This window comes from Crinia signifera, chromosome 3, assembly GCF_055691185.1.
Source record: "Crinia signifera chromosome 3, ASM5569118v1, whole genome shotgun sequence".
Taxonomy (NCBI): Eukaryota; Metazoa; Chordata; class Amphibia; order Anura; family Myobatrachidae; genus Crinia; species Crinia signifera.
This window is the reverse complement of record NC_139219.1, coordinates 17,933,968-17,953,441: the sequence shown is the minus strand read 5'-3', so window position 1 is coordinate 17,953,441 and position 19,474 is coordinate 17,933,968. Positions and strand designations below refer to the sequence as shown.

Below are 19,474 nucleotides of genomic sequence, written 5' to 3'. Positions count from 1 at the left end.
GACGTGTTGCCTCTCCGGACTTCTCCCAGAGAGGTGAAAATCAAAGTAGGCAAGTATGCTGTGCATGGTCAGGCATATCATCAAATCACAGTGAGCTCAAGCTGGCATTATTATCACAGGGCTCACTACAGTGGTTTTTTTTTTTTTTTTGTACAAATTTGATCTGGTTACAAATAAATGTGAATTATTTTTCTCAAACTGCTCTAAAAGCCCTTTAATGCATTCAGGTGATACTAACCCCTTATCTCACATTCTTTTTTTCAAGAAATGTTTTTATTCCTTTTGGCATAGAATTCTGTGGGAATACTTATTAATAAAATAAAAAGAAAATTACCATGATTAAAGTGAAGGGCTTTTCGGTGGTCCCAGGCGGTGTGCTTGGTACAATCTCCCAAGCTCTGTCCCTGCCGGCGATAATTGATGCATCCTTGTGATGTGCGGACTGGGGAGTATTTATCACATTTCATTTTCATTGAAGATTCCGATTTTGATAAATGACAGACACCGTTGCATGCTAGGAGTGCAGTTATTAGTCAGGGGGCTGGTACAGCTAGGAGGGTGCTAATTAACCCTCCCTCTGCCAGGCAGTGCTGATGAATACTGAGCCTCAGAGGTCTCCCTATTCTGCGTTGTGCTCTATTCTTTCAGGAGGATTCTCTGTCCCCGGGGGTCCTGGGAGCGTATTGAAGCGATGACACTCTGCCAGGGGGAGATCTATGCAAAGTCCACCGTGGTTTACACCTCATTAGTTCTCATTTGTCGTCTGCCCAGCTAATCATTTAAGGGGGGGGGGCTCCTGATCCCAGAACATGGCTCCTGATCCCAGAACTCCTTTCCTGCTCACTTCAAAGTTTGTGACTGTTAGCGAAAGGGCCCTTTAAGGGCAACGAGAGAAATGATCCTATTAATCGCAAGCCTGTGACCCCTACGGTGAGATGTAATAGGATGAGAGATTCAGAAAGTGAGAGATTTGGAAGGAAATCTCCAGGTTTTTTAAAGTGTCAATCATTTACACTGCAAACCCAGTTTGATTTTGCAGTGTAAATGATTGCCGTTTAAAAAATCTAGAGATTTCTTCCTATTGCATTTCACCCCTAGTGCTGACGTCGGACCGCCAACACTAATTTATTTATTAACAGTAATTTATATAGTGCACACATATCCCAGACAATATTTTTGTATAGTTTTGTATATGGGGGGTCCCGGGGTGGTCCTGTATGTGAGGGACCCCCTGGAGCTTCCAGCCTTAGAGCATGCATCATACTACAGTAAAGTTTGCTTGTGATCCCTCCCTAACTGTGTCACAGATTCCCCGTGCCCCCACTTGTACGTCTATTGCCAAATCATGTCTGCTTCCCATTCTCCTTCCCTCCTGCTACACTTCCACCTCCATGTGTAGTTCTGTGACAGCCCCCAGCGCTGACACTTCTCTCCTGCTTTCCCCACCTGCTCCTCCTCTGTTCCCGGCACTCCACGTCCCCTGTGCTTCTCACCTGGTCCTTCTCTCCTCACCAGCTGCCCTCTCCTCCTCTCTGTGGGGTACCATCAGAGGATGCCCCCCAGTTACATTGTGACTTTTTTTCTACTTCTGGATATGGTGAATTCAGGATCCAAGAAGCAGGTAAGAAAACAATTGTGTTTGTGTGGCATTGTGGCAGTCAGAGGGTTAACAGCGGAGGAACTGGGCTCAGTGGCATCAGCTGTCACTCTGAAATCACTGCATGGGTACAGGCTGCATATATGGCAGGTTTATCTGTTACACCTTCATGTCCTTGTGTCACCTTGATGAATGCTGTAACCCCCATTATTTGTAACCTGTCCTGGGCTTTGCATGGCAGTTTATAGAGGAACTGTTAGATGACTCTCGGCTACGCTAATAGGAATGAATGGAATTACAGTACAGTATGTGCAGCTCTCATACAAGATACGGCGGGAGGCGTACAGCTACAAAGTTACTGCGCTCATTTCTGTACCGTTACCTACAGAATGTTATGTCGGTACCAATCCCTATATTTCAGGTCTGGATTATATTATAGTTATGTATATAGCACAGGGATTCTGTGCCCGGGATTCTGTTTGATAGCAGTTTTGCAGATTGCACATGGGTCCCATTCCAGTGCTAAAGTCACCGCAGGATCTGTGCTCTCACTCTGTCTATAGCATAGGAATTCTGTTCCGGTACTTAGTAGATAAGGATTGTGTTAATCCCATATTTTACACCGTTATAATGTGCCAGTTCTGGCTGTAGCTATGACAGTATGGTACATAGCATTCTGCAATCGGGTTCAGTATGATTTTCCGACAGTCAAAATACCAACATGGTCAAAATGCCGACACAACTGACATGTCTTTTGTGTCTATGTCCACATTGGTTGACAGAAACACTGTATAAGTGTACCGCATCCCCATCGGGCACTTTATAATCTAAATATATGCCCACTTGGATCGTGAAGTACAGATGGAGCCTTCCTCATCTAGCCCTTAAATAGGATTAAGTGAGTAATAGGATTACTCTGATTATCCCCTACTGTATTGTTCTATGTATTGTATTGCTGCTGAGAACAATAGGACAGCCATGGTGAGCCACAACCTAAGGAAGATAGTTGAGAGGGGCTACATCTGTAAGAACAAGTTGGTTTCAAAGAAAATCTTAAAATCATTTTTACTGTTTTGACATGGTGACATTTACATGCCGGCATTTTGAACGTGTTGGCATTTAGACTGTCGGCCAATGGTTATTGGTATTTTGACTATAAGCATTTTAGCTGTCAGTAAATTGATCCCCTGCAATATCCTGTTCCGGTTATGAATTTAGCGCGGGAACCATACTGTAGGATTTAGTGCACAAGTCCTGTTCCTATTCCATGTTTTGGAGCGGACTTATATCACTGTACTGCATACAGCTCGAGGATCCTTTTCCAGTTGTGAAGTTACAGTACCGCAGGAGTCCTGGTCTAATGCTGTATCTAGCAGAGGGATCCTGTATTTCGGGACATTAGTCCTATTCTTGTATAGAGCAGGGGGGTGCATTCAGAGATGACAAATTCATTTATTGCTGCTTATTTGTACTCAGCGGCTGATCAAAAATCTGTGAATGCAAATGCCACCAGCGACAGTACATATCCCAGCGGCTGCGCAGATCAGTAGTTCAATAATCAAAGTTCTGTGTCAGACGTTGTGTGCGAGATCGCAGTTGCAGCCACCCCCCCAAACGGACACAGTATGGCTGCATTTCTGCCGTCACTCCCGTTACTGGCCACAAACTAAGCCTGACTCTAAATCGCTTTGCAAAGAGTCTTCTCTGATGACCTATATCATCTAGACCAGTGGTTCCCAAACTGTGTGCCTAGGCACCCTGGGGTGCCTCAGGACACTTGCAGGGGTGCCTTGGGTTGGTGGACCAGGATCAATTCATATTATTTATGGTCAATGTACCAGGCAAAACCAGTGCTGGTGGCGGCCAATCATAATATATGGGGACAAACAGGAGCAAATCCTGTCCCTCATCAGATAACTGTGACATATAAACACAATGCACAATTTTATTAATTTTTTTTCTGAATTTCTCGATAAGAAGCATTTGGCCTAGGGGTGCCTTGAAAATATTTCGATGCTCTAGGGCGCAGTGATTCAAAAAAGTTTGGGAACCACTGATCTAGACCATGGGTCTTCAAACTGTGGCCATACAGATGTTGTGAAACTACAAATCCCAGCATGCCTTGTCACAGTTTTAACTCTCCCTTATAGCAAAACTGTGGCAAGGCATGCTGGGATTTGGAGTTTCACAACATCTGGAGGGCCACAGTTTGAAGACCCATGATCTAGACCAAAGCAGCACATGCGCATTATGACTTCACATGCGCAGACAGCCGATAGTCACTCAACTTTGAAAATAATCATGTGTGCAACCCGTCCATGTCCAAATCAGGCACCGAGATCATGTTCCAGTTCTGTGATTTGCACAGGAATTGTAGTGTAGTATTGTACATACTGTAGTACAGGGATTCTGTTCCAGTACTGCATATAGCAGACCATTCATACAGTATACTAGTATTGTGTATAGCATAGGGATCTTATTACAGTACTGCATATAGCAGACCATTCATTTACTAGTATTTATATATCATAGGGATTCTGTGCCAGTACTGCATAAAGCAGACCATTCATATACTAGTATTGTGTATAGCATAGGGATCCTGTTCCAGTACTGCATATAGCACACCATTCATCATTCATATACTAGTATTGTGTATAGTATAGGAATCCTATTACAGTACTGCATATACTGTAGCACTCCCTTCATCATTCATATACGAGTATTGTGTATAGCATAGGAATTTTATTACAGTACTGCATATAGCAGACCATTCATATACTAGTATTGTGTATAGCTTAGGGATCCTGTTCCAGTACTGCATATACTGTATCACACCATTCATCATTCATATACTAGTATTGTGTATAGTATAGGAATCCTATTACAGAACTGCATATACTGTAGCACTCCCTTCATCATTCATATACGAGTATTGTGTATAGCATAGGACTCTTATTACAGTACTGCATATAGCAGACCATTCATATACTAGTACTGTGTATAGCAGCATAGGCATCTTATTACAGTACTGCATAAAGCAGACCATTAATATACTAGTATTGTGTATAGTTTATGGATCCTGTTCCAGTACTGCATATACTGTAGCACACCATTCATCATTCATATACTAGTATTGTGTATAACATAGGGATCCTATTCCAGTACTGCTAACAGTTGTGAAATTAGCACAAAACTTTTAATAACTCTGTAAATACATTAGCAAATCTGTTCTAATTTTACAGTATGTTTAGTACACAATGTTTGTTCCAGTCCTTAATTTAGCACAGCAGCTCTCTTCCAGCCCTTTATTTATCATAGTGGCTATGTTCTCGTCTTTTATTTAACTCAGTAGCTCTGTTCCAGTCCTGTATTCAGCACAGCAGCTCTCTTCCAGCCCTTTATTTAGCGCAGCGCCTACATTCTAGTCTTTTATTTAACTAAGCAGCTCTGTTCCTTTATTTTTATTTAGCACAGCAGTTCTGTTCCAGTCCTTTATATATTACATCAGCTCTGTGCCAGTCCTTTATATATTACATCAGCTCTGTGCCAGTCCTGTATTTAGCGCAGCAGCTCTGTTCCAGTCCTGTATTTAGCGCAGCAGCTCTGTTCCAGTCCTTTATATATTACATCAGCTCTGTGCCAGTCCTGTATTTAGCGCAGCAGCTCTGTTCCAGTCCTGTATTTAGCGCAGCAGCTCTGTTCTAGTCCTTTATTTAGCGCAGCAGCTCTGTTCCGGTCCTTTATTTAGCGCATCAGCTCTGTTCCAGTCCTGTATTTAGCGCAACAGCTCTGTTCCAGTCCTGTATTTAGCACAGCAGCTCTGTTCCAGTCCTGTATTTAGCGCATCAGTCCTGTATTTAGCAAATCAGCTCTTTTCCAGTCCTGTATTTAGCACATCAGCTCTGTTCCAGTCCTGAATTTAGCACATCAGCTCTGTTTCAGCCCTGTATTTAGCACAGCAGTTCTGTTCCAGTCCTGTATTTATTGCAGCAGCTCTGTTCCAGTCCTGTATTTATTGCAGCAGCTCTGTTTCAGTCCTGTATTTAGCACAGCAGCTGTTTCATTCCTGTATTTAGCACAGCAGCTCTGTTTCAGTCCTGTATTTAGCACAGCAGCTCTGTTCCAGTCCTGTATTTAGCACAGCAGCTCTGTTCTAGTCCTGTATTTATTGCAGCAGCTCTGTTCCAGTTCTGCATTTATTGCAGCAGCTCTGTTCCAGTCCTGTATTTATTACAGCAGCTCTGTTTCAGTCCTGTATTTAGCGCAGCAGCTCTGTTCCAGTCCTGTATTTAGCACAGCAGTTCTGTTCCAGCCCTGTATTTATTGCAGCAGCTCTGTGTCAGTCCTGTATTTAGCACAGCAGGTCTGTTCCAGTCCTGTATTTAGCGCAGCAGCGGTGTTCCAGGCCTGTATTTATTGCAGCAGGTCTGTTCTAGTCCTGTATTTAGCACAGCAGGTCTGTTCCAGTCCTGTATTTAGCACAGCAGGTCTGTTCCAGTCCTGTATTTAGCACAGCAGGTCTGTTCCAGTCCTGTATTTGCAGAGCAGCTCTGTTCCAGTCCAGTATTTATTACAGCAACTCTGTTCCAGTCCTTTATTTAGCACAGCAGCAGTTCTGTATTTAGCACAGCAGCACTGTTCTAGTTCTGTATTTAGCACAGCAGCTCTGTTCCAGTCCTGTGTTTAGTGCAGCAGCTCTGTTCCAGTCCTGTATTTAGCACAGCAGCAGTCCTGTATTTATTGCAGCAGCTCTGTTCCAGTCCTATATTTAGCACAGCAGCTTTGTTCCAATCCTGTATTTAGCACAGCAGCTCTGTGCCAGTCTTGTATTTAGCACAGCAGCTGCACTGTATGTATTGCTGCAGCTCTGTTCCAGTCCTGTATTTAGCACAGCAGCTCTGTTTCAGTCCTGTATTTAGCACAGCAGCAGTTCTGTATTTAGCACAGCAGCACTGTTCTAGTTCTGTATTTAGCACAGCAGCTATGTTTCAGTCCTGTATTTAGTGCAGCAGCTCTGTTCCAGTCCTGTATTTAGCACAGCAGCAGTCCTGTATTTATTGCAGAAGCTCTGTTCCAGTCCTGTATTTAGCACAGCAGCTCTGTTCCAGTCCTGTATTTAGCACAGCAGCTCTGTTCCAGTCCTGTATTTAGCACAGCAGCTCTGTGCCAGTCCTGTATTTAGCACAGCAACTGCACTGTATGTATTGCTGCAGCTCTGTTCCAGTCCTGTATTTAGCACAGCAGCTCTGTTTCAGTCCTGTATTTAGCACAGCAACTCTGTGCCAGTCCTGTATTTAGCGCAGCAGCTCTGTTCCAGTCCTGTATTTAGCACAGCAGCTCTGTTCCAGTCTTGTATTTAGCACAGCAGCTGGACTGTATTTATGGCAGCAGCTCTGTTCCAGTCCTGTATTTATTGCAGCAGCAGTCAGGACATGTGTGGGGTGCAGTGTCCTATGACTGTATAGGGTGTAATAGATGCATTATGGCCAGTGTTTAACAGGGCTGCCTCTAGTAATGTTGGGGCCCGGGACTGACCTTCAGCCCGGGCTCCCAGCGGCACCCCCCCTCACGAGCGGCACCCTCCCCCCAGCCAATTACTATTACTTACCTGCGGTGGCGGCAGCACAGCATCTTCTCCCTCCAGGCGTCGGGACTCGGAGGGAGCAGTCACTGCACAGTGCAGCCTGTAGAGCGCCAAGCCCCTCTGTATCCTAGGCTCGGCGCTCTGCAGGCTGCACTGTGTATTGTGCGTGCCTGCCGCCGGCGCCGGGTGGCATTGTGCGGGGGGGGGCGTGCCACTGTGGGCAGCTGCCCGGGCCCCTCCAGAGGCCGGGGCCCAGGACAGCTGTACCCCTGGCACCCCCCTGTCGGCGGCCCTGGTGGTCAAGACATGTTGGGGGGTAGTGTCCTATGTCTGTATAGGGTTATAGATTAAGGGCGAGATGTATTAAAATACATCGCCGCCCTTTGCGGCCCCACCGCCGCGATGCCAGTGCATATGTACTAACATATGCGACTGGCATCGCGATGCGGTGACGGAGCCCCCCCCCCTCGCGATACCTGTACTGTGGTGTGCGGGGGGTCTCCGTCACCTTCCTGCTGCCTCCTGCTCCCTTAACTCCGGGGACAGCTAAGCAGGCTGTCCCCGGCACCTCCTCCTCCCCCCTGCAGCCGGAAGATGTCCGGCTGCTTCACGAGGGGGAGGAGGGGTTTACCTTCCGGGGTCCAGGAGGACCCTTCAGGAAGGTAAGCCAGAGGGGGGTCGGCGGGGCAGTGGGTTTGCGTCGGAGGTGGCGGGCAGCGAAAAGAAGCCCATAGGCTTCCCAAAGGTGGCGATACCCTACAATGCGGTATCGGTGCGGCCGGGTTTTGATACATAGGAAAATGCGGTAAAACCGGGGTTTTACCGCATTTTCATTTTAATACATCTCACCCGTAGTGAGTGATACATACTGTAAATAAATGTCCTATAACCGCCATGCCTGTGTTATGTGGTTATGTTACTAACTGATTTAAGCTTGTGACACCATATGCAGCTGGTGAGACAGGGGACTCACATGATGTGAGGAGGGGAAAGGAGGCAGCAGGAAACCACATACTGAGAGTTACAAAGTGAGAGGAACAGGGTCCCCAGCAGCACAGAGTATATCAGGAGATGAGTGATGTGACGGTGAGGACAGGGCTGCATGTGACAGGAGCAGTGACATGATGTGAGGAGGGGAATGGAGGACGCAGGAAGCCACAGACTGAGAGTTATATAGTGGGAGGAGCAGGGTCCCCAGCAGCACAGAGTATACCAGGAGATAAGTGATGTCAGGACAGGGCTGCATGTGACAGGGGCAGTGACATGATGTGAGGCGTCTGACAGATGGGGGTGTGTTTTAGTGCAACAAACCCCCCCCCCCAGTTTTGTCACTTTGGGGGTGTTGCCTACCTACCGTCTGTGCTACACCGTGACCCGCGGGAGGGAGAGAGCGGGACCGTTTCCAATTAGCGAGTCTGCCCGATGTAATCGGGACAGTTGGGGGGTATGGATATGTGATTAATTATACAGATACCAAATGTCTGTGTTTATCCTTTGCTGCCTGTGTATACTGTTGTATGTTATTCCTATTGTGTGTTTTACGCATCATTTGAGATGTACCCGGCCGAGGGGCAAATTGCATGTCCCCATCTGTACATACATCATAGTGTTACGTTTCCTGTCAGCTGCAGGATATATTTGGTGGATAAAACTAGAAGCATTAGAAGGTATCTGCTAATGTACTAAGCACAGAGGAGGTCTCTCGTCTCCCTGCAGGTCACCGCACTCTACAGCGGGGCTACTGTATACAACACGTGTGTTTCGCTCTGTCTCTGGCATTATAGTTCAGTATCACTCCTTTATTGCCCCACACGGTGATTAATGTCTGCATTGTGTATGAGATATAACCTGTGGATGAGACCATTCATCGTCTGTCAGATACTTGTAGTGATTTGCAGCTGATGAATCGCCCTCGGATTCATGGTCGTGTGTCAGGCTGTTACTTACCGCTGTGTCTCCGGCTCTCTAGTCAGGGATTCAACGTTCTTCAATACAAGCGGAGAGATGTACCAAATAGGAAAAATAGGTGAAGTTGCCCGTAGCAACCAAAAAGATTCCGTCTTATAATTTTTCTAGGATTCAATACAGAAATGATATCTAGAATCTTGTTGGTTGCTACGAGCAACATTACCTCTTTAGTAAATTTACCTCCCCTGGAGAGGTATGCAGTCATTAGTTTGACATTGTCTAAGTTAACATTCAAAAGGTCCACCACTATTGGTCGACACATGCATTGGGTCTACATGGCCAAAAGGAGGACACAAGCAAAAGGTCGACATAGAAAAAAGATTGACGTGAGTTTTTCGTGTTATTTTTTTTTTTTGCGGTAGTGTAATGAGTGGCCCCAGGCCCTTCCCTCTCTGTCAGAGTGGCCGGTGCTGGGACACCTGTGCCACAGTACCCCCCTTGATGGCGGTCCTTGCCAATTTCAAACACTGTGGTAGATAAATAGTAGGGATGTGCACCGGCCACTTTTCGGGTTTTGGGTTCTGATTACTGTACCTTGAGGTTTTGGGTTCTAATGGGTTTTGGCAAAACACCTCCTAAGTGTTTTGTGTTCTGATTTTTTGGGTTTTGGGTTCTGATTTTTTTGTTAAAAACGGCTAAAATCGCAGAATTTGGGTTTTTTTTTTGCTCCTACGCTATATTGACTTCAATAACATTCATTTCCACTCATTTCCAGTCTATTCTGAACACCTCAAACCTCACAATATTGTTTTTAGGGCAAAAGGTTGCACCGAGGTAGCTGGATAACTATGCTAAGCCACACAAGTGTGCGGCACAAACACGTGGCTCATGTAAGAGTGGCACTGCAGCGGCAGACAGGATGGCAGTTTAAAAAACTAGGCCCCAAAAAGACACCTATCTGGCTTGATTGTGCATTGTTTACACAGTGCAGCCGAGGAGCAGTGGGCGATTGGTGCAGCAATCAATTACTATCATTAGTGGAGTGCAATCAGTTGTATGCATTGAAAAGACAAGTCCCTCATACGAATGACTCTCAGCAGTGGGCACCAGACCAGACAGGTAGACACGGCAGTATTAGGCAGTGAGCCCCAGGCCAGAGTGGACAGGTAGATAAGGCAGTATTAGGCAGTGAGCCCCAGACCAGACAGGTAGACACGGCAGTATTAGGCAGTGAGCCCCAGACCACACAGGTAGATACGGCAGTATTAGGCAGTGAGCCCCAGACCAGACGGTAGATACGGCAGTATTAGGCAGTGAGCCCCAGACCAGACAGGTAGACACAGCAGTATTAGGCACTGAGCCCCAGACCAGACAGGTAGACACGGCAGTATTAGGCAGTGAGCCCCAGACCAGACGGTAGATATGGCAGTATTAGGCAGTGAGCCCCAGACCAGACGGTAGATACGGCAGTATTAGGCAGTGAGCCCGCGACCAGACAGGTAGACACGGCAGTATTAGGCAGTGAGCCCCAGACCAGATGGTAGATACGGCAGTATTATGCAGTGAGCCCCAAAACAGACGGTAGATACGGCAGTATTAGGCAGTGAGCCCCAGACCACACAGACACGGCAGTATTAGGCAGTGAGCCACAGACCAGACAGGTAGATATGGCAGTATTAGGCATTAAGCCCCAGACCACACAGGTAGACACGGCAGTATTAGGCAGTGAGCCCCAGACAAGACGGTAGATACGGCAGTATTAGGCAGTGAGCCCCAGACCAGACAGGTAGACACGGCAGTATTAGGCAGTGAGACCGAGACCAGATGGTAGTTACGGCAGTATTAGGCAGTGAGCCCCAGACCAGACAGGTAGACACGGCAGTATTAGGCACTGAGCCCCAGACCACACAGGTAGACACGGCAGTATTAGGCAGTGAGCCGAAAAATAGACGGTAGATACGGCAGTATTAGGCAGTGAGCCCCAGACCAGACAGGTAGATATGGCAGTATTAGGCAGTGGGCCCCAGACCAGACGGTAGATATGGCAGTATTAGGCTGTGAGCCCCAGACCAGACAGGTAGACACGGCAGTATTAGGCAGTGAGCCCCAGACCAGACAGGTAGACACGGCAGTATTAGGCACTGAGCCCCAGACCAACCAGGTAGACACGGCAGTATTAGGCAGTGAGCCCCAGACCAGACGGTAGATACGGCAGTATTAGGCAGTGAGCCCCAAAACAGATGGTAGATACGGCAGTATTAGGCAGTGAGGACCAGACAGGTAGATATGGCAGTATTAGGCAGTGAGCCCCAGACCAGACAGGTAGACACGGCAGTATTAGGCACTGAGCCCCAGACCAACCAGGTAGATACGGCAGTATTAGGCAGTGAGCCCCAGACCACACAGACACGGCAGTATTAGGCAGTGAGCCACAGACCAGACAGGTAGATATGGCAGTATTAGGCATTAAGCCCCAGACCACACAGGTAGACACGGCAGTATTAGGCAGTGAGCCCCAGACAAGACGATAGATAAGGCAGTATTAGGCAGTGAGCCCCAGACCAGACAGGTAGACACGGCAGTATTAGGCAGTGAGACCGAGACCAGATGGTAGTTACGGCAGTATTAGGCAGTGAGCCCCAGACCAGACAGGTAGACACGGCAGTATTAGGCACTGAGCCCCAGACCACACAGGTAGACACGGCAGTATTAGGCAGTGAGCCGAAAAATAGACGATAGATACGGCAGTATTAGGCAGTGAGCCCCAGACCAGACAGGTAGATATGGCAGTATTAGGCAGTGGGCCCCAGACCAGACGGTAGATATGGCAGTATTAGGCTGTGAGCCCCAGACCAGACAGGTAGACACGGCAGTATTAGGCAGTGAGCCCCAGACCAGACAGGTAGACACGGCAGTATTAGGCACTGAGCCCCAGACCAACCAGGTAGACACGGCAGTATTAGGCAGTGAGCCCCAGACCAGACGGTAGATACGGCAGTATTAGGCAGTGAGCCCCAAAACAGATGGTAGATACGGCAGTATTAGGCAGTGAGGACCAGACAGGTAGACACGGCAGTATTAGGCAGTGAGCCCCAGACCAGACAGGTAGACACGGCAGTATTAGGCACTGAGCCCCAGACCAACCAGGTAGACACGGCAGTATTAGGCAGTGAGCCCCAGACCAGACGGTAGATAAGGCAGTATTAGGCAGTGAGCCCCAAAACAGACGGTAGATACGGCAGTATTAGGCAGTGAGCCCCAGACCAGACAGGTAGATATGGCAGTATTAGGCAGTGGGCCCCAGACCAGACAGGTAGATTCGGCAGTATTAGGCAGTGAGCCCCAGACCAGACAGGTAGATACAGCAGTAAAAGGCAGTGAGCCCCAAAACAGACGGTAGATATGGCAGTATTAGGCAGTGAGCCCCAGACCAGACAGGTAGATACGGCACTATTAGGCAGTGAGCCCCAGACGAGACAGGTAGATACGGCAGTATTAGGCAGTGAGCCCCAGACCACACAGGTAGGTACGGCAGTATTAGGCAGTGAGCCGCGGACCAGACGGTAGATATGGCAGTATTAGGCAGTGAGCCCCGGACCAGATGGTAGATACGGCAGTATTAGGCAGTGAGCCCCAGACCAGACAGGTAGATACACCAGAATTAGGCAGTGAGCCCCAGACCAGACGGTAGATAAGACAGTACTAGGCACAAGACAGGTAGATACGTCAGCAATACTAGTATTGTGCACCAGCAGAATTTATAATAATTAATTTTATTATTAGGTACTGCTTGGCAGTGGCACTCAGTGGCACCCGTCAGTGCACAAGCAGCATGGAATTATTTTTTACAGTCCCACACAGCACAAGTATTATTTTTTTATTAAATTAGATATAGCAGCCTAGTATGTACTTGTACTACTAGATAGGTACACTTAGGCAGTAACACTGCCAGTGGCAACAGTGGACTGAGTAAATAATACTGGCAACCTCTATTCACAGTATTCAGTGCAGGCAGCACCAGTGGACTATATATCATTCAATTAATTAAGTATTAATAATATAGCAGCCTAGTAGGTAGAGAAAATAAACTACTAGGTAGGTAGGCAGGCATGCAGTAGCACTGCCAGTGGTCACCACAAAAGGTAGTTATTATATTACACACCACCAATAGCTTCATGCAGTGCACCAGCAGAATTTATAATAATTAATTTTATATTAGGTACTGCTTGGCAGTGGCAATCAGTGGCACACGTCAGTGCACCAGCAGCATGGAATTATTTTTTACAGTGCCACACAGCACAAGTATTATTTTTTAATTAAATTTGATATAGCAGCCTAGTATGTCAGGGTTGCCTACCCTCCCGGAATGGCCGGGAGGGTCCCGAATATTGGGTCACCCTCCCGGCCCCCCGGAAAGGTGGCCAACCCTCCCGGATTCTGGGGGACCCCCGCCCCCCCCCCCTGATTGCGGCGTTTAAATTACCTTATGTCTGAGATCTCCGGGGAGGGGGCGGGGCTAAAGCGTCATAATCCCGTCATTTAGCCCCGCCCCCTCCACGGAGATAGACAAATGGAGTAACTTTCCTGCATGGCGGCTGGGCTTGCCAAAATTTTCGGGGGGGGGCCCCTAATTTAGGGGGCGTGGCCTATACTCGCAGCTCCCCGCGAGGCCACTCCCCCATTTTGCCGCTATGGGGGCATGACCCAGAGGCTCTGTGAGCCTCTAGCCATGCCCCCAGCCCCCTGGCTGTGGGAATAGTTTATTCCCCGCTGCTTAGCAGCTGACAGGGGGGACTCCCAACAGCCCCCTCACTGCGGGACACTGCCGCCCGCGGGTGGGACAGCGGGACAGGCCCTAATAATCGGGACTGTCCCTCTAAAATAGGGACTGTTGGGAGGTATGTTAATATATAATATTACAGGCACAGCACAGCACCAGAGGTAGGCCCCAGAGGAGACAGTAGTACTACAGGTACACAGTTAGACTGTTCTCCTAAGCAGAGAGGAGAACAGAGTACACAGCAGCACTGAGAGAGACAGCCCCAGCGAATAAAATAATTACAGCACAGCACACCAGAGGTAGACCGCACAGAGGAGACAGTAGTACTACAAGTACACAGTTAGACTACACAGCAGCACTGAGAGACAGCCCCAGCGATTAAAAAATATTGCGTTCAAGGTCAAGCTCAAGTTTAAGCCCCAGCAGCAGCACCAACACACCCTCTCCCAACCCACTGCTAGACTGGAGTGAAGATGGCGGGCGCAGCAGCCGCTTTTAAAGCCTCTGGAAATCCGGCGCCGGGAGATGACGTTCTGACCACGCGGACGGACCCGAGTCAGGCGGGAATCTCCGAGCGCTGCTCGGAATGATGACGTCCGTGGGGGCTCGGATCTCCGGAATCCGAGTCTGCACATCTCTAATAAATAGCGGCTAGAAGCTGATTGGTTGCTTTCGCCGACTTTATCTCTCTCTCTCTCTCTCTTTCTCTGTGTCTTTATACATTTCCCCTCCTTAGACACATTCATACGAGGACATGTCATGTTGATGCTGGTGAATGGAATAGAATGGGTGTCAGACGCAGCAGCAGGTTATACAGATGATAACAAATAGAGGATACTGCGGCTATCTGCCTGTTGCTGGGGCAACACAATAGTTGTAGTGCTGGCCGCAGCTGCACAACTCTTCCCCATACTGACATTTCCTGCTTATTGGGTGGGATGTATCAAACCTTGGAGAAATTTCTGGAGAGGAGAAGTAGATGGGAGGCAACAGGGGCTGGACTAGGCTAATTGCGTCATTAACCCCCGTCTCTGTGTGGGCAAACTGCCGTGATTGTCCCCTCCTGCCCGATCGCAGGTTAGCTCCCCATTCTGCCCACTTCACTAGGAAGTGGGCAGAATGCGGGATGGGTGCTCTCTTTTCCTGGCGGTGTAGGGGACTACCCCAACAGGATCCAGGAGAGTATGCGAGTGTGGACAAAGTAGAGAGAGAGATAGAGTATCAACCAATCAGGCTGTGTTTGAAAAATGAATTAGGAGCAGACTGGTTTGCTTCTTTATTTCTCTCCGAGCTTTGATACATTTCCCCTATTGTATTATAATGTTGACAATGGACGTAGTGAACTTGTGGACAACCGTTAAAGTGATTGAAAGCACTTCATTTAAAAGAAAACAATGTATGACAGATGAATGACACTGGCGGTGCACTGACACAATAGACCCCCCATGCGTGATCAAGCGCTTACATCCTGACAATAGGTGTGTTGCATACAAGTAACACATTGGTGCTGGAAGCACAAGGACATTTATATATAGGGGTGGTGATATATAAGTGCCTGCTTTATGTCCTGGATGACTCAGACTTCCTAACCTTGTGTATTGCACGTATCAGAGTCCTGAGCCCAGACCCCACATACCCAGCGCTCAGGCCCGGATACTGAGAAACGTTTCCATAGCTCTTGGTACTATCTCTCATCGCCTGACTGATAACTGCACCCAGAGACGTCTTGTTCTTGTCAGGTGTCACGTGAGTGATGTCAGCGTGTCGCTTGTAGCTACTGTCATTAAACGTCTGAACCCGGTGACCGCAGGGAGCACAGCACCGCCATCTACAGATGTTTTCAGTGAGATTTGGGGGACAGCCAGAACTATGGAGGCTGCCAAGTGCATAATAGATGTTCTCGGTAGTCCTGGGAAGCGCTAATGTATATATCGGCCGAGCAAAGGTTCTGCGGAACTCTCATTGCAGATCATAGGACCGTGTAGCCTTGCAGTGGATAAGGCTGTGTGAGAATACAGGGATGCATAGGGAGAGATATGCCGTCTGCAGCAAGAAACCTATCAAGGACAAAGAACCAAACTAACCAATCCGCTTGATAACTGTCACTGTACCTGACAGCCTGTAAAGTGACAGTTAGTAACTGGTCAGCACTTTATCTCTCTCTCAACTATATGGGCCAGATGTGCTAAGCTTGAAAAGTGATAAAATGGAGAGTGATAAATCACCAGTCAATGAGCTCCACACTGCTATGTCACAGGCTGTGTTTGAAAAATGACAGGTAGGAGCTGATTGGTTGGTGGCAGTGCATGCCTTCAGCCAGCATCAAGAATTTAGGGTGTGGCTTCATGGGGAAGGGGTGTGGCCACAAAATAGTACCAATTCACATTATACCACACAGTAGTGCCACTTATACACATTGTGCCAGGTAGAGCTCCTTAGTCACACACTGTAATGCCTATTACACATTATACCACACACTGTAATGCCTATTAATGCCTATTAAACATTATGCCACACAGTGTAATGCTAATTACACATTCTGCCACACACCGATGCTGCCACTGTTCCGCCCAGATCAGCCGCCTCTGGATGTAAGTTATTTTATGGCCCCTATCAGATGTAGGAGTACACGTCCATGCCTCTAGTTGTCACCGTTACAATCTCCCTCAAATGCTTTATTAAAAGTAGGCAAGTATATGTTAATCATGTACAAATGGAGCACATTCCACATTCCCTCACGACGGAGCTTCCTGCCGCCACCCCCCCCCGCCACCACAGAAAGTCCCCATCGCCGCCCCCCCCCCCCCAACCCTGCCCATCTCCCTGAAGCTGAGACGGGCCGGGTCCCGCCGCCCAGCCGCCGAGAGATGCGCACGTGCGTCCAAGTCTGATGGAGTCCCTCTTCACCCCATATTGCAGGCAGCAAGGTTAGTATCAAACCTTCTCAAAATATATATTGCTACTAAAGTTCTATAGAAATATTTTGAAACAAGTTTTTAAGCATAGACATACCAATATGTGGAGCTGGACACGCCCTTTGGGAAGAGTATGGCACGCCTCCTTGATGGTGTCCCGTGAATCTTCCCGATTCTAGTTTTCAAAAGTAGGCAAGTACTGTATGTCTTTACTTCCAGAACATTGAGAATACATAACTTGTCCGGGTATCACATACAGTCAATATGATCTGTAGTAAATTCACCCTAGAATATGGAACTGGTTTTTGTGCTAGTAATTGTTCCCTTTAGTATAGCCTGGACCACGGTCGGTAGTCCCCAGTAACAATCATTCCTACACACTAGACAGCTCTATTGCCCATTCATCCTGTGTCTATGAACCATTCATCCTGCTCGCCGCCATTCCCTGCTCTGACCTTAGTGCTTGATTTCACTCTGTTGTCATGTGACTTTTCTTGTAACCAATCTCTTGACCATTCCTCTAATCCCCCTAAACCTTAAATCACTGGTCTATCCCCTTAGTGTGAGATATTCGGTGGAGAGGAGTTGACCCTTTCTTTGTTATTGCGATCAATGGCCATCCAGAATCAGATTAAATTCAATGAGATTTCAGGCCATGTTGAGGCTGGGTGCTGTGGTGATTTCTGTGTCGCAGGAGGCGAGTCCTCTTCTCCGCTGGGTAATTACTTATTGCGGCGAACAGCGTTGGATTTTGAAAGATCACCGTGTAAGGTCATACGTTTTACTCTGGAGGGAATTCCGGGTTAATTTATAGGGCAACCGACTACTGCGCTTGTAAAAATTACACTATACAGTTCTGCAAGGCAATATAAACCAGGTCGGTGTTAGAACTTGAATAAGGCTTTCATATAATCGGGATGTCATGAAAAGAAGTGTCAGCAGTTTGCGTAAAATGTGAAAGAATTGCTGTGAATTTAAGATGTCAATGGCTGCTAATCGCCGTGGAATTAATACCCAAACTTCGCAATGTAATAAATGGAAGGATCCAATGCAAATTTCCCGGAGAGTTTGACTCTAATTTATCACTCCCCAAAAAATAACTGAAAATAATTTGAGCAAATTGCATTTCATTACATTTCTGTCCCTTATTTCTTACGTCTGCATACCGGACATACAAACAAAGAACATTCGGTACTCTTTACCTAGAACGGCGCCCACGATTGAAATCGCGGGCATCGCGGGTAAAATCGCGGTAATCGCGGCATCGCGGGTAAATCGCGGGTAAATCGCGGGTACATCAAAATCGGGTACCCGCGATTACCGTGATTTTCCCATAGAGAACAATGTTAAAAAGCCTGATTGACCGCGATTTTAGCGTTAAATGCCTCAATGCCCGCGATTTTCCCATAGGAATCAATGTTAAATGGGCTACAGAGCCCAAATAGCCCCAATTAACCCTTAAATGTCCCCCCAAATTTTTAACGCCACCCCACGATCAACGCCAACCCGAAGCGTGGCGAGCGCAGCGAGCCCGCGAGGGGCGGCGGTACGCGTCCTACGACCTTTTCATGCCCTACTATCCACGTCGGCGTGGAGTTGAGAATAGAATAGTGTGGCGAGCGCAGCGAGCCACCGAGCCCGAAGCGTGGCGAGCGCAGCGAGCCCCGCGAGGGGACGCGGATACCTTCACAGTTATACGCGTCCCCTCGCGGGCTTCACAGGTGTCCGCGTGGCCACGGACACCTGTGAAGCCCGCGAGGGGACGCGCTTACCTGTGAAGGTATCCGCGTCCCCTCGCGGGGCTCGCTGCGCTCGCCACGCTTCGGGCTCGGTGGCTCGCTGCGCTCGCCACACTATTCTATTCTCACACCACGCCGACGTGGATAGTAGGGCATGAAAAGGTCGGAGGACGCGTACCGCCGCCCCTCGCGGGCTCGCTGCGCTCGCCACGCTTCGGGTTGGCGTTGATCGTGGGGTGGCGTTAAAAATTTGGGGGGACATTTAAGGGTTAATGGGCTCTGTAGCCCATTTAACATTGATTCCTATGGCCAAATCGGGTGGATTGAGGCATTTAACACTAAAATCGGGTCCATCGCGGCTTTTAACATTGCTTCCTATGGGAAATCGGGAGCATCGCGTCGCGGGCATCGCGGGTACGTTTATGGCCGGCCGCGACGCGACCGACGCGATTTTTCAGGTTTAACATGGTTTTCAATGGGAAAATCGCGGGCATCGCGTCGGTCGCGTCGCGGGCAGGCATAAATGTACCCGCGATGCCCGCGACGGGCGCCGTTCTAGGTAAAGAGTACCGAACATTCAGACATCAATTTGGACAAAACCAATGGGAGGTGGCTTGATTGGGTCCAGCTTAGGTTCACGGCCACTAAGAGACTCCCAATTCCAACCCCGTGGGGGTCCCAAAAAGAGCTCATTCCAATGCTCAATGTGGGTCAGGGAAGCAAGATGAAAACAAACCTGAGCAATTTTGAGGAGGGGAATGGAGGCAGCAGGAAGCCACAGACTGAGAGTTATATATTGGGAGGAGCAGGGTCCCCAGAACCATGATCGCCTACTGGTTTGTCTGACTGTTTGTCCGGTATGCATTTCGAACCTGTTGGACCGATTTGGACGAAACTAATGTGAGTTGGCTTGATTGGGTCCAGATTAAGTTCACGGCCACTAAGGCTACA

The 19,474-nt window shown here is 48.2% G+C and overlaps 1 protein-coding gene across 1 annotated transcript in view; it reads left to right on the top strand.

Moving 5' to 3' along the window:
- Positions 1-1,381: 1,381 nt before the first annotated feature.
- GLP1R (glucagon like peptide 1 receptor) overlaps positions 1,382-19,474 on the top strand; it is a 276,669-nt gene continuing 258,576 nt past the window's right edge. Inside the window, exon 1 of the mRNA XM_083175414.1 lies at positions 1,382-1,621. Within this exon, the coding sequence (XP_083031540.1) occupies positions 1,553-1,621 (69 nt within the window). The 5' untranslated portion in view covers positions 1,382-1,552. The remainder of the gene's footprint in view (positions 1,622-19,474) is intronic.